General features: G+C 45.4%; 1 protein-coding gene across 1 annotated transcript; it reads right to left on the minus strand.

Annotated features, from left to right (window-relative positions):
- Positions 1–1,162: 1,162 nt before the first annotated feature.
- LOC147700715 (olfactory receptor 5J3-like) lies at positions 1,163–14,556 on the minus strand. The gene is made up of 2 exons (XM_086929193.1): positions 14,488–14,556; positions 1,163–2,104 (listed from the first exon to the last, which is right to left on the minus strand). Exons 1-2 carry the CDS (start codon positions 14,554–14,556, stop codon positions 1,163–1,165), a joined length of 1,011 nt encoding a protein of 336 aa, XP_086785319.1.
- Between the last annotated feature and the right edge of the window lie 7,391 nt (positions 14,557–21,947).

A 21,947-nucleotide genomic window follows, 5' to 3' on the forward strand; every position in this document is an offset into this window, starting at 1 on the left:
TCTCCATGTCAGTTCCCCAATCCGCATCAGGGACCATGCACACTATTTACAGAAATGTCGGTTAAACAGATGCACTTCATTCAGTGCTATCCACAAACATTTTCTGATTTGCATGAGCCTGATTCTCCTTTTTTAAACTCTCTTCATCAGTGAAAACCAATATATATTATTATCAATAGTTGCTACAGCCTTTTACATACTAGTTTGCAGAAGTCAACTGCTCCTTGTCCTACTAAGGTTATTTGCAGATTTGAGTAAACATTGTTCATCTCTCTACAGGGCCTGAGTCACTATTGAGTTTGTTTATACTTTGAAGTAAGTTTACTACTTTCAGCATTCTACTCACAAATTTCAATACAATTACTACAAAAATTGTAAGTTATATGTCTCTAGCCCCAAAGTAATGCAAGTGACTTACTCTTGGGTGACGTCCCTCCCTAAACCCTTCGCTGGCCCCCCTAACCCCTTCCTACTCCTCTCTAATAGCATCCCATTTGGTAGTAAGTCTTCTTCTCTTCTTACCCACTCCCCTGTGTCCATCCTATATTTGAGATTAAAATCTATACTTACATGAGCAAACACTCTGCAGTTGTGGGCAGACAACACCGCACATAGAAGTATAGGCAAAATTAGCAAAATGTAGTATGCTTTGTTGTACATTAGGTAGTATTACAAAATGTACTACAAAAGTGCAGTTTGTGAATCAGGTCTATTGTGTTCAGAATGGTAATTTAGAAGGTGCACATGCAGTGCCATGTTTAGGGATTTTAAGAACAGGAACAAATGCCATTGTATACACATTTTCTCATTTATTTACCTGAAACCTACTGTCCTCATGGTACACTTTAAACTATGAAAGCCCTGTCCATGGGACTATCCACCCAGATGTTCATTACTAATTTAGAAAATACACCTGTGAGCATCAAAGTTAACCCATATATAAGGAAAAATATAGACCTCTCTTTTAATATGAGCCCTTATTTAATATGCAGACTGCCTCCCATTATGCAATGCCTGAAGTTATGTATGCACCCATTCCTGCCCCGGCCTCTTAGGCTAGATCAAACCTTTATAACCCATAAATCCTAGTAATGATCCATGTATTTTGAGTGTAAAATAAAAGTCATAACAAATAAATATGCAATATAATTGTATCTCAGGCTCATTCCTTATTCTGTGATCTTCCACCTGTTCTTCTTTTCAAAGCATCTTTGAACTCTTTGTTTTTAAGAGTGTAGATTATGGGGTTGCACAAAGGGACTACTCCATTGTAGACCAAGAAGAAAATTTTGCTCTCACTTACTGAGTACATCGAGATTGGCCTTACATAGACAAACATGATGGCTCCGTAAAATAAAATAACAACTGTGAGGTGAGAGGCACAAGTGGAGAAGGCCTTTTGCCTCTGGGTAGTGGTCTGCATTTTCAGAATAGCTGAGATGATTTTGATGTATGAAGTGATGATTAAAATCCATGAGAATATTACCAATATCACGGCAAGGATGAAAGTCATTGTTTCAATGGTACGAGTGCTGGTGCAGGAAAGTGTCAGCAGGGCAGCAATGTCACAGAAGAAGTGGTTAATTTCATGAGTCTTACAGAAGGAGAATGTGGATAAAAGAACAGTGTGAAATATTGGCTCCAGGAGGCCTAAAATCCATGCTCCGGTGGCCATACGCAGACACACAGATCTATTCATTATCATTGTGTACTGTAAGGGATTGCAGATAGCTACATAGCGATCAAAAGACATGATGGTCAGCAGAAGGAATTCTATTGCAATCATGGCCATGAAAAAGTGCACCTGCAGCAGGCAGTCCTTAAGAGTAATTCGTGTTTTTGAAACAAAGAAGCTAGCCAGCATTTTTGGGATTGTGACAGAAGCGTAAGAGATGTCTACAAAAGACAAGTTTGTAAGAAAGAAGTACATGGGTGTGTGAAGTTGTGACTCTGAGTAAATGACAGATATGACAGTAAGGTTACCAGAAACAGCTATTAGATACAACAGCAGGAATCCAACAAAGATGGGAAATCGCCAGTTGGAGAGATCAGAGAACCCCACAAGAACAAATTCTGCTCCGTAACTTTGATTGATATCTCCCATCTGAAAATAAATAAAACATTATTGGTTACAAAGTCTAAAATGAAATATGAGCCAAGTTTTGAAGTAGATTGACTTTGGGTACTTTGCATGAGAGCGAGCAAGTAAATGATTATATTGTAAATTGAAATGTAATGACTATTTCTACATTAAGTCTAAATTCTAACATTATTAATACTTTAAGGGTAGCCAGAATTATGAAGTCAAGAGAAACAATTCTTCTGCTTATTAGTCATCAAACTAACCTCTAATATAGAGGATTTTTATTTACACTGAACTCTTAATCAAGCCTCGTGAAGGTAGGTGTGGCTTTAATAAAATATGGACCAATAAGTGGATCAGCAGGCTAAAAGAATTAAACTCACAAAAGGGAATTATGATTGTACATTGACTAAGGCTATATTGGCATGTCCTTGCCCACACTAAGGGGTCGATTATGATGGCGGTAAATCCGCATCCTCCGGGCCAGTGGAAGCCACCGCCGGCCCGGAGGTTGTGGATTCACCGCCGCGGTCCTTGAAAACACCCACCGCCAGATTATGATGGCGGTGGGATCAGCGGCGGAAGGCAGGTCCGTCCGCCGCTGATCCGTGGGGTGTGGACCACAATATGGTGGCGGTGTCTGCAAGACACGCCAACCATATTATGATGGGTGCGGAGACATGCTTTTCCGCGGCGGATATTTCGCCATGGAAAAGCATGTGGACCTTTGCTTCTGGGGGGCCCTTGCGGGCCCCCAGGATGTTGGGGTATGGGGTGCACATGGGGGGTACCTATGGTACCCCCCTGCATGTGCATGCACAAACCGGCGGGCATCGCGCGGTGCCTGCCGCTTTGTGTATGCTCATGCGAAGCATGCATTTTTAACTTTGCGGCGGATGCTGCTTTAAGCAGCACCCGCCGCAATGTTAGATATACAGGATGTGACCTTCAGGGTGGCGGTCACATCCTAATTCCTATGGAGGGAACGCCGCTGCCCCTGCGGACTGTCCCTCCACTTCGGGGGTGGCGGACGGACGCCATCCTAATCGACATTTATGTGACGGTTGCACCAAATCAGCAAATGCAAAGTTACCTCCATGTGAATGTCTGCACCAGTCTTATTCTCTTGCTTCACAGTCGTAACATTTGTGTTACAGATGCTCACCTTCCCAAAAGAAGGGTTAACATGCAACTTTCCAGGGTCTTTCTAGCCCTGCTCACTGTGCTCTTCAATGCACAAACTTGTGCCTTCCACATTACATCCATGTGTCTGTGTTGCACTGGAAAGGATGGCCACATCAATTGTTGTTCCTGTAAGAGGGGAAAGATTATCATCAATTCGGATCTTATGTCTTATGGTGCTCAAGACCAGCCAGGTGCTTTTGAGGTTCCGTGACGGTTCCGTGACGACTTGAACCCGTGTTTTCAAGTTTGTCGGAAATACATAAAATTAGTATCAGCGAACCGCAAATGATCCATTTAGTATATCCTAGTGTTTTCGCTACGCTACGAGCAAGAGCACTCCTTCCACTGACACATTTCTGATATACACACGGCATCCATCTTAAGATCATGGCCGCCATTTTGTGGTTCCTTGCCCTCACATATGCAATAGCCTCTGATCATTTCATTCACTTCACTTTGATTAAGGACACGTAGCCTTAGCCGGAGATTCACCTCTTACATGACACGTGCACCTTAAACCAGATCACGCTGAAGCTGCATGACTCGACAAAGGCTGCCTCCTCTGCCCGAGGCCAGCCCACCTGAACTGGTTTTCCTGTCCATTGTACCTGATCATGATTAGGCGGCCGAAGCCGGTAGCCTTGCCCATTTACAACCCACAAACATCTCTTATCCCGCTTTTCTATCTTCTGCACCTGGCTCTGCTCCTTTCCTTCTGGGCCTTTATTAGGGGGAGGTAACGAACTTTACGATGAGGCGGTCCGGGTCTTGAATGCAATATTGACAAGGGATTGTGATGGACTGGTGGGAACCCCTCTTCGTGATGTTTGGTATCAGATATTATCGACAGTTCCTGTGTAACGCCAAATATTTATTGTTTAGAGACACAAAGGTTTGGGAATGTACCGACATGTGAAATATTTGCCTAGAGCACAATTTTTAGTATATAAGGAGCAACCCACTTTGTACAAATCGAACAGTCTCCTAGATTCTGCCCGTGTGTAGATTCTGTGACTTCTGTGTCCCTGCAGTAATAAACCTTTGGTCTTTGACGCCACCATCGAGAAGCCCGTGTTTCTGTTCATTTGTGCACCAAGGCAGGTGGGACTCCGGGGTCTTTGGGTGTTGTACCCTGACACCTCTGGACGGAACCAAAAAGTCCAGAACTCCAATTGGCGCCCAACGTGGGGCGACGTCATTCGGTACCGGTCCAAAAGCCTGAAGAGTTCGAGAAGCTTCGTGTGAAGATTCCTGAGGGAGGCGCCCCACTTCATCGATCCCGGCATATCGCAAAAGTGGCCCTGAAGTTCTCTTCCACGAGGGTTCCCGTTCAGGACGGCTGCAGTGGGCCGTTGCCTTGACCGTCGCCCTGTCTTGGACCCGAAGTGGTGCAGTCCTTAGTACGGCGAAACGTGACGGGTTTCTCCTTGGTGACGTCTTCAGTGCCTCAGTTAAGTATTTAGTGATAGCTAGCTGGTTACTTTTGTGAGGATTGTTAAAAATCCTTGATCGGTTCTTGGTTTGGTTTGGTTTTGTAAGATTATCACTAGTTGTTCTGGTTACGATAATCTATTTGGTTCAGTTTTGGGTATCGATACATCAGTTCGTTTTGGTAGGCCTAAGTTCTTGGTTCAAGTGCACAATTTGTTTCGTGTTTTGTTTGTTTTGTGTTCCGGACTGAGAATGGTAAGTCGGAAAATGTTGTCTTGTTTTAGTTGCAACAGTGACTCACAATTAGAGGATTCCTGTCTGGTTCCTCCGATTGGGACTCCCCTATATGACCTATATTGTAAGTATGGTGTGGGTCCTATAACTTATAATGAGATATGGGTCCGTTATTGTAAGAAGGATGGTGTCCTTAGTTGGCCACTGCATGGTAGTTTTGAACAAGAGATTCTCGACAATTTAGAAGCGAAATTGTTTAGGAAGAAAGCCCGGCCGGCAATGTTTGACTCTTTTCGTTATTGGCGGAAAGAATCCAAACAGAGAGAAATGAAAAGGTTGAAAAAAGAGCAAAAAGAACTAGAAGAGTTAACTCTAGAGCAAGCGACTAAGCAGTTGCAGGCTAACGAGTGTGAGAAAGCCATAGATGTAGCCATTAGAGAGCGTAACTTAGCGATTGACAAGTGCTATCCTGCCTTGCCATCGAAAATGGCTAAGATACTGGAGGATTCCGAAAACGATCCTCTGCTATCTTATCTGTTACGGTCGCCTCCACCGTATGCACAAGGTGCTGCGGCTCCACTTATACCGAATGTTCAATTGCCGGTTGCTGGACAACCTGGTGTTCTTGTTCCTCAGAATCAAGTTCCTATACCTCCTGTGGTGAATGTAAATGTTCCTACAGCTCCTCCTCTTCCTGCACTGCCCGCTCCTATACCTACCACTGTACCTATTGGTCCTCAAACTATTTTCCTCGATACTCCTACTGTTTCGTCATCTATTCCTACCTCTACTGCGTTCTCTATGTCTGCGAGTGTACTAACTCCACTTTCTGTTCGTCGAAGAATTACTGATTCTGTTACTAATATGCTGTCTCCTATATATAAAACCTTGATTAAGACTCCTACTCCTGACTCTGTTCAGAGACGGAGTCAGCTTCCAAGTACTGAGGAACGGGGAGTTTTAGACTCCACAGCTCTCAGATGGATTACAAAAGTTAGAAGATATAGTACGAAAGATGTGTTAGAGACATTTATGCAATGGGGAGAGCCAACACAGCGATACGTCTTCGACGAGATGTGCTCGTTGTTGCGTGAGGAAATAGAAGAAGACGATGTCGAATCAGATTTGGAAGATTTAATTAAGATTCAAAAAGAGTTTGCTGCTGGAATGATAGTGGGCGATAATATAAAGGAAGCGATGGAACTCATTTTGAGTTTTAGGAATGATCCATCTCTTCGTTCGCCGAGAGATTTAGAGAAAGGTAGAATGAAGCTAAGTCGCCAATATCCTATGAGGGAAGTTCCTCCAATTTGGCGCGAAGCAGTACAACGTGATGATAATGCGGGTATTGCAGCTGCTCCAGCACAGTTCCAAAGAGTATGGATACATATTCCGTGGAAGCGAGCAGAAGTGTTAGCAGTGAAACAGGCCTTGCCAGATCCACGTAAGAATCCAGCCGGATATTACAAGGAATTGACACAGACAGTTGAGGCTTGTATAATGAACTTAGCCGACATTGATATGTTGTTTGGTAATGTAGTTCCACAACCAGTGTGGGCTAAAATTCGTAGAGAGGATCATCAGGCTGCTTTAGGTGGTGATTGGGCAGCTATCACTGCAGCAGATGCTCAACAAATAGGTGGTGCGAAACCCGAACCCCTAATTGCTAATCTTCCTGGCAGAATAATAGATTTAATGAAGACTCTGATGCCAGCATTGCGTGTTAATTGGGATAAATTATCCGCATGCAAGCAGAAGAAAGACGAAAGTGTCTCCGACTTCTTCACGAGGTTCGAAGAGACTTTTGTAGACCATAGTGGTCAGGATATGAGCACTGAAGGAGGACAGAGATTGTTTGTCGATAAATTTGTGCATAATTTGTTACCCGAATTATGCAATAAATTGAAAGACTCAGAAAGTGCGTGGGCTGTATCTACGACAGCGCAAATACTTGCGACTGCACAGTACTATGAAAATAGGGATAAAGAGGAAAAGGAGAAATCAGAGAAGAAAACGAAAGATTTAAAGACTAAAGTTCTTTTACAGCAGGCGTATCCGCCTCGCACGAATCAGACTAATATGCAACAGAATTCGTATCAAAAGACAGATTATAATTCGACCAGGCCTCAATATCAGTGGAATCAGTGTGCGTACTGTAAGAAAGAGGGTCACTATAAAAATGATTGTCAGATTTTAGCGCAAAATAATGCGGCAGCAGCTCAGAGAGGTCGTGGTGGTTTTGCACAGAATTCTAGAGGTCGGGGACGAGGTGCTATGCCTCCACAAACTAATGATCGTCCTTCTAATCACTTTGATCAGCGAAATGTACAGTCAGCTCAACAGAATAGATCTCAGCAATATCTTGTTGAGGATTATTGTGAAGTTGAAGAGGGATTTCAACAAAATGGGTACTAGGACAGCCATAGACAGAGAGAGGGAGTAGTATCAGTTCCAGTGGATCAGAGTGGGCCTTATGTCGCAGTAGCAACATCAGGTGTAGTCGAACCGTTTCTGTTGGATACTGGTGCCGCAAAAAGTTCTATCATGCATGCGAAACTCCCTGGCGCACCTTTGTCTGGCTCAACAAATGTTTCCGTAGGTTTTTCAGGCGCCCCTGTGTACAACCCGATATCTGGTCCTTTGTCTATTTCTGTTGGACCGTGTCAATTGAAAGCACCCTTAATTTTGACGACAGGTTGTAATGAAAATCTGCTTGGTTTAGATTTGTTAAAACGACTATATGCGACATTGTACTGTTCTCCGGAAGGAGTACAGCTTACTTTGGGTAAAAGACTCACCTCTCCGATGTACTTGTCAATGGACAAACTCCCGCCGGAGCTACGTTCACTCCCTGATTCTCTTTGGGCGACTGGTCCCAATGATGTAGGTCTACTAGAGATTCCACCGTATGTAGTAACTTTGAAAGCGAATGTGAAATTTCCAAGAATTCCTCAATATAAAATATCGAATGAAGGTGAGCGTGCACTCTTATTGATTGTGCAAGATTTGATTAAAAAAGGTGTGGTTGAAGAAACGCGAGGAAATGTTTGTAATAGTCCTGTATTGCCGATTTTGAAACGAACAGATCCTACAAAGCCTCCAGTCTATAGGTTTGTCATAGACCTTAGAGAAGTTAATAAGATTGTAATTCCGCAGTTTCCTGTAGTGCCAGACATTACTGCTTTGTTAACATTGATTCCTGCTACAGCTACATGGTTCTCAGTCATCGACTTGAAGAATGCCTTTTTCAGCATTCCGATAGCCGAGGAAAGCAGAGATATTTTTGGCTTCTGTTTAGGAGGTCGCAGTTTCAGATTTAAACGCGCTCCACAAGGCTACTGTGAAAGTCCATCTATTTACAGTCAAGCTTTAAAAAGCCAGTTAGATTCTTTTGTCCTTCCTCCAGGTTCTGCCCTAGTACAATACGTAGATGATCTTTTGGTGGCTGCCGATGACAAGGAAACTTGCAAAGCAGCTACAATTTCACTATTGCATCATTTGTCTAATTTGAATCATAAGGTGTCACCTTCCAAAATGCAATATTGCTGCCAAGAAGTAACCTATTTAGGTCATCTCTTGTCAAAGGAGGGAAGGAAGTTGACCCCAGAAAGAATAAAAGCAATTACGCAGATGAGTGTTCCACGCACACAGAGGGAAGTACGTGCCTTTCTAGGTATTACCTCCTACTGTAGGCAGTGGATTCCAAATTTTTCACTTTTAGCAAAGCCATTGGTAGCTTTGACTGGGAAAAATGTTCCGAGTCCGGTGCCATGGTCTGATGAATGTCAAGAGAGTTTTGCTGAATTACGAAAAGCTTTGTGTTCAGCTCCTGTATTGGGCACACCTGATTACAGTAAGCCATTCACGCTCTACGTTCACGAAAGAGAAGGTTGCGCGTTGAGTGTCTTGACACAGAAGTTTGGTGATAAACAACGCCCTTGTGCGTATTTCTCATCAACATTAGATCCGGTAGCTAGAGCATTGCCTAGTTGTTTGAGGGCTACAGCGGCAGCTGCAGCTTCCATTCGACAATCTGCTGGTTTGGTGATGAACAATATGCTAGTGGTCATGGTTCCTCATGCAGTGGACACACTCATGAACCGAACGAAGACACAACACCTTACTAGTGCGAGATTATCTGGTTACGAGCTGACGTTATTAGCGAGTCATATTCAGATCAAAAGATGCAATGTATTGAACCCAGCAACATTGTTGCCGACTGATCAAGAGTCGAGTGATTCTGAGCCACATGACTGTTATTTCAAAACGGAAGAAGAGACAAAAGGTCGTATCGACTTGAGAGATACTCCTCTATCCGACCCAGATGGTACGCTGTATGTGGACGGGTCATGTTTTAAATTGGAGAATGGTGATGTGACTGCTGCCTACGCGGTAACGACTTTGAAGACGATTGTGGAGACTGCAAGAGTGAGTCAGAATTCTGCCCAAGCTGCAGAGTTAATAGCTCTTACGAGAGCGTGTGTTTTAGCTGAGGGAAAGAGAGTGAATGTGTTTACAGATAGTCAGTACGCATTTGGCGTGGCCCATAGTTTTGGCCGGTTGTGGAGAGAAAGGGGTTTCATTACGTCCCATGGGACTAAGATTCAACATGGTCAGCTAGTTAACGACTTGTTAGAATCTCTAACCTTACCGACTGAAGTTGCGATTGTAAAGTGCAGTGCTCATAAAGCAATCACGGATGATGTTGGTCGGGGAAATGCCTTTGCTGATGAAACCGCTAAACAGACAGCTAGAGACATGATGAGTAGAATGTATGTTGCTACGTCTGCAAGATGGATTGCTGAGTCTGGAATGTGTGAGGACACAATGGAAAGTGTGAAAGAGATTCAGAAAGAAGCGACTGAGGAAGAGAAACGCGTATGGAGAGAAAGTACGGGCAAATTGGACTCGAATGGATGTTGGATCGATTTGACAGAACAGCAGCGTTGGATGTTGCCTGATGCGTATGTGCTTGCAGTAGTGACGATGGCGCATGGAGTGGCGCACATAAGTTCTAAAGGGATATGTAAGATGTTAGCTCCGGTTTGGAAGAATGAGGGAATCAGTAAGTGTGCAGAGAGAGTGGTGAAAAATTGTATGGTGTGCTTGATGCATAATCCTGGCAAGGGAATTCCAACTCCAGCTGGTCATTTCGCTCCTCCTTCCTGCCCCTTTGAAGTAATACAGTTAGACTTCATTCACATGGAACGCTGCAACAATTTAAAATACGTCCTGGTGGTGGTTTGTGCTTTTTCCAGGTGGATAGAAGCATACCCACTAAAGGACAACACTGCTTTATCAACTGCCAAAATTCTTCTCAAAGAATTTTTCCCTAGGTTTGGAATGCCACGGATTGTATGGTCAGATAACGGAAGTGAGTTTATAGGGAAAGTTATGCAGAGTGTGTGTGCTGGTCTAGGATTGAAACAAAAATTTCATAGTGCGAACCATCCCCAGTCTGCTGGTTTAGTCGAGGGTTACAATGGCACCCTCAAGCTTAAAATAGCCAAAATTCAAGCATCCACAGGTTTGGCTTGGCCAGACGCACTTCCTTTGGCCTTGTTATCAACGAGAGCAACAGTGCATTCTAGAATAGGGCTTTCTCCATATGAGATTGTATTTGGCCGCCCGGCAAATGTCTGGGGTGTGCCAAGGCCTAAACAATTCTGCTCCATTGAATATCCTATGTTGATAGACTATCTTTACGACTTGACTGCTAAATTAAGTCTTATTCATCAACAGGTCTTTGATGCTTTGCCAAAACCTCCGGAGAGTCCAGGGCATCAGCTGAAACCCGGCGACCACGTGGTGGTCAGAAATTTTGCGAGGACAAAGAATCTTCAGCCTCGCTACATCGGCCCCTTCCAAATCCTGCTGGCGACGAGGACAGCTGTACGTGTTGCTGGTCGCAAGCACTGGATCCACGCTTCTCACGTAAAGCGTGTTCCACTGCCGCTGCCCTACGACGACTGGGTGAAGAAGGGAATTGGTGCCTCCGAAGCTGAAACAACTCCGAAATTTGTCCCTTTCAGCGATGCCGATTTGATTTCTGACACTTTGAAACGTGACTCTCCTCTTGAAAAGACTGCTTTGAACATTGAAAATTTGTCTCCAGCATCAGAAGAAACTTTGCCATCTGCGAACGTAAACTCTGCAACAGCTGCTAGTGATACACTATTTTCCGATCAAACAGTACCAGCGAAGAAAAGATACAACCTTAGAAGCCATAAAAAGGACTAATAAAGCAGGCAACTGCATACTGTGATTTTGATATATATATATATTTTTTGAACTTTTGCCTTCAGCCAGGAAGTTTGTTATTGTTTATTGTTTTTAAAATTGCCTTGCCGTCTGGGTAGCCGTAGGGTCGTGGCTGTGTGCCTAGTTTGAATTTGCAGGGGTCTGACACAAGGTCGATCTTTCTGTTAGTACTGGGAACTCCCAGGGCTGACAGAGGCATTTTCATCTACGTACACATCATCAGTGGTCGCGAGCGGATTGTAGAAGATGGAACTTCCTGCGCTGCAACGAGAAAATGTGATTTACGTTCGCAGAAACAGACTAAATAGAATTCTTCATAGCAAATGTTTCTTGATGCAATGTGCCATTACATTTTTGATTGTTTTAGCAACACTGGTGGGTGGAATTGTCTTTAGCATAAATTTCATTTTTGTGCCAGTATCTACAGTACCTCCCCTTGATCCTGCTATTTCTACTGTTTCTTCTATACACTCTTTTCATTCGTTTCCGGAACATGAGCAAGCTCGACGCTCAGAATTCATTAATAATACTTTTGTACAGCTCTTGCACCAACACCAACTGGTAGTTAACACGACAGACTGTTGGGTGTGTGGCTTGATACCCCACACTATGGATAAAGGTATTCCCTATCTGGTTTTGCCTTTCAGCTACAATGGATCATTTCAGGCCCTTCAAACCATCTTTGCTTATGCTCTTGAGACCTATCCTCCACGTCCACCACGTTCCACTAAATATAACTCTGCCAACAAAGCTTTAGTCCAGGGAATTATTGACATGGTCAAGGACGTCAATAATACTCCATCATACCCTAGAGACGAATTGCGAGTATATTTAAGTTGGAATACTTCAGAGTATCGCCTTAGTTTAGGAGAAAGCAAGCGTAAAAGCTCAACTCCAATCTGGGTCGTACCTCACCGAGGTCAGGTCTGTTTGCAAGGTAATGGGAGAAATCCGAGAGCTCAGCTAGGGAGGAGTGAGTGCGTAGAGACTTATGTGTTTCCGGCTAACTCTTCCCCTGCCTTTCTTACTGCTAGGGGTACCTATTTCATTTGTCGAGACAGAGCTTATACATGGTTGCCTGCCGACTTCTCAGGATCATGTTATATTGCTCGATTATTGCCTCCGACATACACTGCTTCACCTGATTACCACAGAACAAGAGTAGCGAGAGGTGTCTTCAGCAAGGAAGATACAGCTGGTCAGGAAGCTGGAGACTTCTTCAAAGGCTTCCTTCCGTTCTGGGGGCCTATGGCCAATAGTAGAAACATACGTCAGCTAACACGGGTAGTTGAATCTACTATTACCGAAACTGCTGGTGCCCTTAGCAATCTGACAGCTGAGCTTCAGGCGGATAGGCTCATGACATTGCAGAACCGTATGGTTCTAGATGTTATACTTGCAGATCGAGGTGGGGTATGCAGAATGATCCAATCGAGCTGCTGTGTCTTTATTCCTAATAATGCTCCAACAGTTTACGAGGCGATCTCTAAGTTGCACAAGATTTCGGACTCCATACATGTAGATGAGGGAAACTGGTCCTTTATGGAGTGGGTTTGGACTCTGATCTCAGCGTGGGGATGGAAGGTTCTAATGGTCATTGGTGTCATCTTGATATTACTATTCTCATGTTGTCTGATTATCCAGTGTGGTCCTGCTCTGTGTAGTCTTTGTGCTACAACCTGTTTTAGGAAACCACCTGCATTTGGAGAAAAGACACGAGAAAGGATGATGATACAACAGCATGTCACTGACCTGATGAGCATAGAACTAGATTCAGACATAGATTGAGTAATTGCCTATGTAAGGGCAAAAGGAGGGTCTGAGGTTCCGTGACGGTTCCGTGACGACTTGAACCCGTGTTTTCAAGTTTGTCGGAAATACATAAAATTAGTATCAGCGAACCGCAAATGATCCATTTAGTATATCCTAGTGTTTTCGCTACGCTACGAGCAAGAGCACTCCTTCCACTGACACATTTCTGATATACACACGGCATCCATCTTAAGATCATGGCCGCCATTTTGTGGTTCCTTGCCCTCACATATGCAATAGCCTCTGATCATTTCATTCACTTCACTTTGATTAAGGACACGTAGCCTTAGCCGGAGATTCACCTCTTACATGACACGTGCACCTTAAACCAGATCACGCTGAAGCTGCATGACTCGACAAAGGCTGCCTCCTCTGCCCGAGGCCAGCCCACCTGAACTGGTTTTCCTGTCCATTGTACCTGATCATGATTAGGCGGCCGAAGCCGGTAGCCTTGCCCATTTACAACCCACAAACATCTCTTATCCCGCTTTTCTATCTTCTGCACCTGGCTCTGCTCCTTTCCTTCTGGGCCTTTATTAGGGGGAGGTAACGAACTTTACGATGAGGCGGTCCGGGTCTTGAATGCAATATTGACAAGGGATTGTGATGGACTGGTGGGAACCCCTCTTCGTGATGTTTGGTATCAGATATTATCGACAGTTCCTGTGTAACGCCAAATATTTATTGTTTAGAGACACAAAGGTTTGGGAATGTACCGACATGTGAAATATTTGCCTAGAGCACAATTTTTAGTATATAAGGAGCAACCCACTTTGTACAAATCGAACAGTCTCCTAGATTCTGCCCGTGTGTAGATTCTGTGACTTCTGTGTCCCTGCAGTAATAAACCTTTGGTCTTTGACGCCACCATCGAGAAGCCCGTGTTTCTGTTCATTTGTGCACCAAGGCAGGTGGGACTCCGGGGTCTTTGGGTGTTGTACCCTGACACCTCTGGACGGAACCAAAAAGTCCAGAACTCCACTTTCCTGAATATGGTGTATATAGCATACCGCTGCCTCTCTTAGAACAGAGAAACCTAGGAAAAAAACTGTGTGTACTCTTGAGTCTTATCCTGATCTGTATTTGGACCATGTACATGTATAGTCTGCTTGTGAATTCTTCTGCCTCCTGTCTCTATCTTTCCTTCTTATCTTGACAACATATGTCGCTCTGTGGGTCTGACATGATGATTTACATTTGAAGCACCGATTAAGCACATATGCCACCAGAGAGAAAGATCTTTGAGAGATTTAATGCTATACATTACAAGCTATGATGTTTAGATGAAAGTAAGCCTGTAAGGAGATGAGAACAGTATGAATGTAGTTTATGCTTACATGATTGTCCAGCATTTGCTACCTATTTACATATTACATGTATTTTGAGTGTAAAATGAAAATCATAATATGGCAATGTGTGGCAGACATAGACAGCAGACACTACCGCCGCTCACTAATGTTTAAAATTATTGTCGTTTTTACCTGATCATATTGTATTCTCATAATTTTTCTGGCAAAATCCATTTTGAGCCTGGCAACTCTCCGGTCCATCGCGGTCGCCTTGTGAAGGGCTGTTTGAGTGGAGAGCGGCTGCCAGCGCGATTCTGGGCATTCTGACGCTGGCAGCCATGTTGAGCGACTAGCGCTCTAGTTGTTGCTGCAGGGGGCATAAATTCACTGTGGACGCGCGCCTATGGCAAGCCTGTCTGCGCCCGTCTGCTCCTGGATGCTGCCAGCTGCCAGGAAATTGTGCACATTCTCTAAGGTACAGGATGGCTTTTAATAATTATTCAAAAGATGTGCTGCTGGCTCTCAGTTCGAACACTCTAGGTATTGGGGTGTGAGGGGTATATGTCAGCAGAGAGGGTGGCACTTGGCTATAACTGTCCTCAATGTAGGTGGCACAGGAATTATCCTTCACAAATCTTAGTCCCCCTCCTCTTTCAGTCCCCAAGCACCTAGGGACCAAAGGAGCGATATGGCGGGGAATATCATGAAGGGAAAGCAGCACAAGAAACTCCCTTCCATGGTCTGTGTATCAATGCGAGATCGATCCCCAAACACTCTTTGAAGTGTGAGATCTGTTGCAAGATCTGAAGCCAGATATGTGACTCCTTTCCGAGACCTGGCTCCAAAACCACTCGACTCCGGCACTGGCTATTGCTTTTCCAGAAGACTATACAGTCACAAGACTAGACAGGGCAGGCAAACGGTGGGGGTGCTGGCAAAAGCTATGCGGGCACCACACTATATTAAAATAATGGATACAGTGTCGACCACCTACAATCAATTAATGGTGTTTCAGCTGGAGTCCCTCAAGGGGGCCAGGTGGATGGGGGCAGTAGTTTATCATCCCCTGGAGAAAGCAAAAAATTGTTCTGTTCCGCATTACTGGAAACCCTTGCCCCGTATATCTTATAATCTGACTACTTCTACTGACCAGGGAATGTAACCATCACCTGGAAGAGCTTTCCAATGTAGATTCGAGGTCTCTTTGTTGGCCATGGAGTCGCTAGGTCTTTTTTCAAGAGTTCATGAACCTACACATGTTACAGGTCACACTCTTGATACTATCTTTATGAGTTTCCTTGCCCTATCTGTATAATCTCCGCTGGGGCTGACCTGGACTGACCACCTGGCACTAAGATTTTCTTTTAGTAAGCCAGAGGTCGAATTCAGCTCTAATGTAGGATAACCTTCGCAGGGCTTGTTGGAAAGTCACTCCGGAAGCATTTGGTCTGGCTTTTAGAACCCCGTTATTTGAAGAGGGGAGGCTTCTGAAAAGGCCCTTGAAAGATGGGAGGATTCCATTGGGAACGCCTTGGACAGCATAGCCCCTCTCAAAGTAGTGAGGGTTCAGGAGAGGAGGGCGCCAGCCCCTTGGTACTCGGAAGGTCCTAAAACAGAAAAGGCATGGTGTAGAGGCAGTGAGAGAAAATGGAGGAAGACTAAAAGGCCAGAGGATAAGCTGGCTTATAATCTAGCACACACAGCATATTTAAAAAGCTGTAATACAGCAAGAAGAGATCATCTGGGTACATGAATACGGGAGGCTAAAAACTCATCAAAGGAACTCTTTAAGAAACTAAAGGAGTTCACTAATCCTAAAGTAAGCAGCTCTACTGTTCCCCCACGCAAGAGCTTTGTGATAATCTGACTAGCCATTTCAAGGAGAAGATTGATAGAATCTACAGCCCTCTTGGGGGTTGGAGATGCATCAAAGGGGTTAATTTCTGAGGGGAGGGATACCGCATCACCTAGGCTCAACTTGTTTGCAACCATCACCATTGAGCAAATAGAGTCGGTACTCGCGGCAACGAAATCGGTGTCGCCGACTGACCCGGCCCTTCCGTTCATTATGTCAGAGCTGGCTCTGGTACTAACAACCTCACTCTCAGAAGTCTGTAACATCATTCTGGCTATGGCTACATTTCCTAGGAATTGCAAGAAGGCGCACAATAAACCTCTGTTGAAGAAGGTGTCTGCAGGCCCGGCAGACATTAAAATCTATAGGCCGATCTCCCTTCTTCCATGCTGCTCTAAGGTCATGTAGATGATGATTAACCAACAACTCACAGGATATTTGTAACAGCATGATCTTCTGGATCCCTCCCAATCGAGCTTCAGAGTAGGCATAGCACTAAAGCTGCCCTGGTGGAAGTCACAGATACAATTAGGATGTCTCCGGATAGGGAGATTCCAACAATGCTGGTGCTCCTGGATCTGTTGGCGGCCTTCAACACAATCTCGCACAGCATCCTGCTGGACAGGTTGCGAGAGATTGGTGTCAGAGGGACCACCTTAGCCTGGCTACAAAGCTTTTCGACCAACAGAACACTTAGGCCCCCATTAGGACCCGCCATCCCATCGGAATTCAGGACTGTCCGCCATGAGGGCGGGGGTCTCGTGGGGGGTATTAGGATGTGCCCACCACAGTGGCGGGCACATCCTGCATTTTTAGCATTGTGGCGGGCCGTGCTCTCAGCACCGCCTGCCACAGTGCTAAAAATGCATTAATGCATTTGCATAAACAAAGCGGCAGGCACCGCGCAGTGCCTGCCGTTTTGTTTATGCAAATGCAGGGGGGTACCACAGGTACCCCCGTGTGCACCCCCACCTCTCCTTCACTCTGGGGGCCCGCAGGGTCCCCCAGAGTGAAGACAGCATGCCTTTCCGTGGCGGCATGGTGGCCGTAGAAAGGCATAAAAGCGGAGGACGGTCTTTCCGTCCACCGCGGTCCCCCCCGCCATCCGAATATGGCGGGGTGGAATTTAGGTGCGGATGGTGGGTGGATTGCCCCGGCCACGCTGGCAGCGGCTACCGCCAGCCTGGTGGGGAAATCCACCCGCCATCCTAATGGGTCCCAATGTGTCCAATTGGACACATTTGTTCACAGACCACGCCACTGGATAAAGGTGTCCCCCCAGGGGCCCATCTTAAGTTCCAACTTGTTCAACATCTATATGGCCCCTCTGGCTGCCATTATTAGATCTTGCGGTTTTGAGATGATCTTGTATGCAGATGACATGCAGGTGATAATCCCTTTCGAGTCAGATCCCGCGGCAACCAGACCCAAGTTTAAGACCTGTATGTTGAACATAGCTTCTTGGATGGGCAACAATTTTTTTCACCTAAACTTCAACAAAAAGGATATCCTGCTGTTTAGGAAGGCTGAGGAACTGTGGATGGCGAACTGGTGGCCCTCTGACCTTGAGGAGGCACCCACTCCCACAAAGCAGTCAAGGAACTTGGGAATCCTGCTTGACGTTAAACTTTCGCTGGAAAATCATGTGAAGACACTCTCAGGCACATGCTTTGGGATTATGCAAATGTTAAGAAAGATTTTTCCATGGATCCCCTTTGAGTCCAAAATACTGTAATTCAGGCACTACTAGTTAGTAGATTAGGCTATGGCAAAGCCCTAGTAGTAGGCATAAGGGAGGACCTATCTTCCAGGCTGCAGGTGGTGCAAAACATTGCAGCGAGGCCAACAAGACAGGCCGTACCGCGTCTCTACCCCTACAGCAATCATTAAATTGGCTACCTATCATAAAGAGAGCAGTGTTTAAACTCTTGACATTAGGGTGTAAGGCAATGCAAGGGTTGGGACCTGTTTACCTAAGGAAAAAGGTAATTCCCTCTGTCCCGGGTCACCAGCTCAGATCGAGCCATCAGAACCTGCTATGCCCGTGCAAGATCAGTAAATCTAAAATGGATGGGCGTGCTTTTTCTCATCTCGCCCCCTTCCATTGGAATAGATTACCGGAGGGGATCTGAGCGTGCACTACATTGGGGCTGAAAACATGGTTTAATGGCTTTAGTGGCTTTAGTGGCTTGAGTATGCAGGCATGTGCTGCCAAGGTGCTGAGAGATCCCCCTGGGGATTATTTGTTGCACTACATAAGTATTATTAATAATAAAGGTTGCACTTGTTTGTGCAGCAAATTGAACGGCAGTATACTGGATGACATCGTTAGTGATGGCATACCGTAATAAATGATATCATTTGAGATTTCAGCAGTGATGTCATCAATTGTGTCATTGAACATGTAATGAGTGATGTAATATGTAAGAGTATAAGCGGTGCACGGTGAGGCACACTTAGAGTTAGTGCAGATAACTATAACTGAGGAATTTTACAGTTTCTATTAATATGTTGTGTTTTAAGAAGCCATTCCACCTACGTGTAAGGTAAGTTAACCTTAGTTTTTTTCTCAGTGAATTACCAGTAGGTAGTTATAGTTAGGACCAAAGTTTCCATATGAAAATCATTTTTTTGTTGCCAAACTTAGGCCCCCATTAGGATGACAGGCAGACTTTTTCTGCCCGCCATCCCATCGGAATTCGGGACCGCCCGCCATGAGGGCGGGGTCCCTTGGGGGGTATTAGGATGTGCCCGCCACAGTGGCGGGCACATCCTGCATTTTTAACATTGTGGCAGGCGGTGCTCTCAGCACCGCCCGCCACATTGCTAAAAATGCATTAATGCATTTACATAAACAAAGCGGCAGGCACTGCGGGGTGCCTGCCGCTTTGTATATGCAAATGCAGGGGGGTACCACAGGTACGCCCCGTGTGCACCCCCCACCTCTCCATCACTCTGGGGGCCCTCAGGGGGCCCCCAGAGTAAAGACCGCATGCCTTTCTGTGGCAGCATCGCCGCCGCGGAAAGGCATCTACAGAAGCCCATCATAATATGGCTGGAGGTGTCTATTAGAAATCGCCACCATATTAAACCTTTTCCACCCTGGTCGCCTTGCGACCCAGGCGGAAAAGCGGCGGACGGTCTTTCAGTCCGGCACGGTCCCCCCGTCATCCTAATATGGCAGGGGGAATTTAGGTATGGATGGCGGGCGGATTGCCCCCGCCAGGCTCGCGGTGGCTACCGCCAGCCTGGCTGGGGCAATCCGCCCGCCATCCTAATGGGCCCCTAAGACTCCGGTTGATGAATCTTCATTAAATTGTCCTAAAACGTTTCCTTTTTAGTTGAGCTGCCGTGTTGGAATTTTCAGGGTGATCCGTCAAGCAGGGGCCAAAAAAATGGTGTGGTCCCATTACCGGTTTTCTGCATATAATGTCTATAGGGATTTTTCTTTTTTTGAACGCGACTACAGCCTGAACTGCTAAACTGAATTACACCAAATTTGTCAAAACGTTAGATGTTGGTCCTGAACGTGTGCTCTTTGTAATTTGATGTAAATCCCTTTTAGCAGCTTTTGATATATTTAACTTTTAAAATAGAGATATATGGGGACATGACTACTTGCAGTTGACTTGTGGATTCTACTTAAATTTGATTAGCTGCCAACACTACAACCAGGAGGTGTAGGTAACCATATTGGGACTAGGCTTGAAGCTAAATACCACAAAAACTGTGAAAAATAAAGAAAAGGGGCTATGGTTTAAAAGCATTTTTTTTATTTTGCCATAAATATTTATGGATGATTAAAAAGAAAAAAAGATGCTTGGGTGCCAGCGCATCTTTTGAAAGCAGCTCTTGGGAGGGTCAAAATTACAGAGGCGTGTTTTTTAATTATGCAGGGATGTCCATTTGGTACCCCCTGCCTGCCTGGGACCACCACCTCCCGGGCAAGGAACAGTAAACTGATGTGGCGGGCCCGCATGCCCCCCCACATCCCCAGGGGCTGTCACCTCCCTGGGGCTACTTGAATAAGTGCAAGGGAGGCCGTATTGGCTCTCCCACAGCCCCAGGTACCGCCACCTTCCCGGGGCTGATAGGAGGCCTCACAGACCCCCCCAGGCCCTGGGGATCACCACCTCCATGGGGCCAAAGTGTTTCTTAAAGAAAAGGGAAGGGGCTGCATTGGCCCATTCTTAGCCCTGTGGACCTCCACCTCCCCTGGGCAGGCCCTTAGTTAAGGTAGGAGGGGAGCTCCACTGTCCCCACTCCTAAAACATACCTGGCCTTGGGGACTGCAAACCTCCCCCACTGGCTCCTGCAGTGTCCCACGCTGCCTGCCTCCTGGACATTGCCATTTGCGTATGGCTTGGCGGGTGCATTCTCGCTCCCGCCAAGCCTTAGCAAATGCTGCTCTTCTTTCAGCAAGCGAGAACATTACAAATGCTCTTGCTTACTGAAAGCAGAGCAAATTTGCTTTTGGACAGAAGGAGCTGCATGTTTAGCAGCTCCATCTGTCCAAAAGCAATTCTCGCTCCCTCCTGTTGCCTGCAGTAAGTCCCACACAGTGGGATTGCTGGGAGGTCTTTGGAGGTCACGCCCCCTTTCCCCACTACTCTTAAATTGCGCCTCCTGTTGCACTTCTGCTGGGGGGATGAAGTCCCCTTGGCTGCAGATGGTCTTTGTGGGCCAATCACTCCTCCTGTTACCTTCAGTAAGTCCCACATAGCATGATTGCTGAGAGGACTTCTGGGTAATTCCCCCTTTCTCCACCACTCTGGTAACGCGTCTCCTGGTGCACTGCTGGTTGGGTGATGACGCCCCCTTGGCTCTAGAATATCCCTGGGGGCCAACACCCCCTCCTGTTACCTCCAGTAAGTCACAAACAGCTTGATTGCTGACAGTACTTCAGAGGCCACACCCTTTCTCCACCACTCTGCAAACATACCACCTGGTGCACTACTGCTTTACAGTAGGGTCCCTGAGAGCTGTTAGAGGGACCACGGACCACCCATTCCCTCCAACACTCTGCAAAAGCGACCACTCGTTAAACAAACATAGAATTTCACTTAAAAAGGTTGCAGTTAGGAAAAAAAGTTTGAAAAACTTTAGAAACTCACTGGTTACAGAGAAGTTATAGTTAGGAAATTGAATTTAAAAGAACCCTAGCAATTCATTGAAAAAAGCAAAGGTTACAGGTCCCTATTTTTAGACTGAAATTTCACTCTTACAAAATCAATGAAATTCAGCAGTTATATTTACCTGAGCTGACTATAACTTATGCCCAGCAATGCACTGCCAATGAATTTATATATTGCATCACTCATGACATGGATTGTGACATCAATGATGATATCTCAAATTACATAGGTTACCGACTGCAAATATACCTACTGCGTCCCTGTGGCCATGTCTTTAATATTGTACTAACTCCATTCCATGGGTGTATGGCAAGTTCATATTGGGCTTCTGTCTATGTTTTCTGACGCGCCACACTCCAACCATGTAGTGCAACTTTTAGTAATTTGGGAAGTGAGCTATGAGTTTGCAATTATTCTGCATCATATTAAATACCATTTTGTATGGTTTCTAGTCTGTACCTACATTTATCAGTGTTAGGCCCAGCTAGCCACATGATTAGCCAAATGAGTTAGGATACTAAGTAGTAAAGTTCCATACATGGGGCCCCTAGTCCACCTGTAGGACTATTTTTAACTTGGACAGCAGGATTCGTCCTCTTCCATGCCCCAATATAAGTTTTCCCAAGAGCTCATCCAGCTCTTCAAGTGTGAATGGTTAACAA

Source organism: Lissotriton vulgaris, chromosome 7 (genome assembly GCF_964263255.1).
Source record: "Lissotriton vulgaris chromosome 7, aLisVul1.2, whole genome shotgun sequence".
Taxonomy (NCBI): domain Eukaryota; kingdom Metazoa; phylum Chordata; class Amphibia; order Caudata; family Salamandridae; genus Lissotriton; species Lissotriton vulgaris.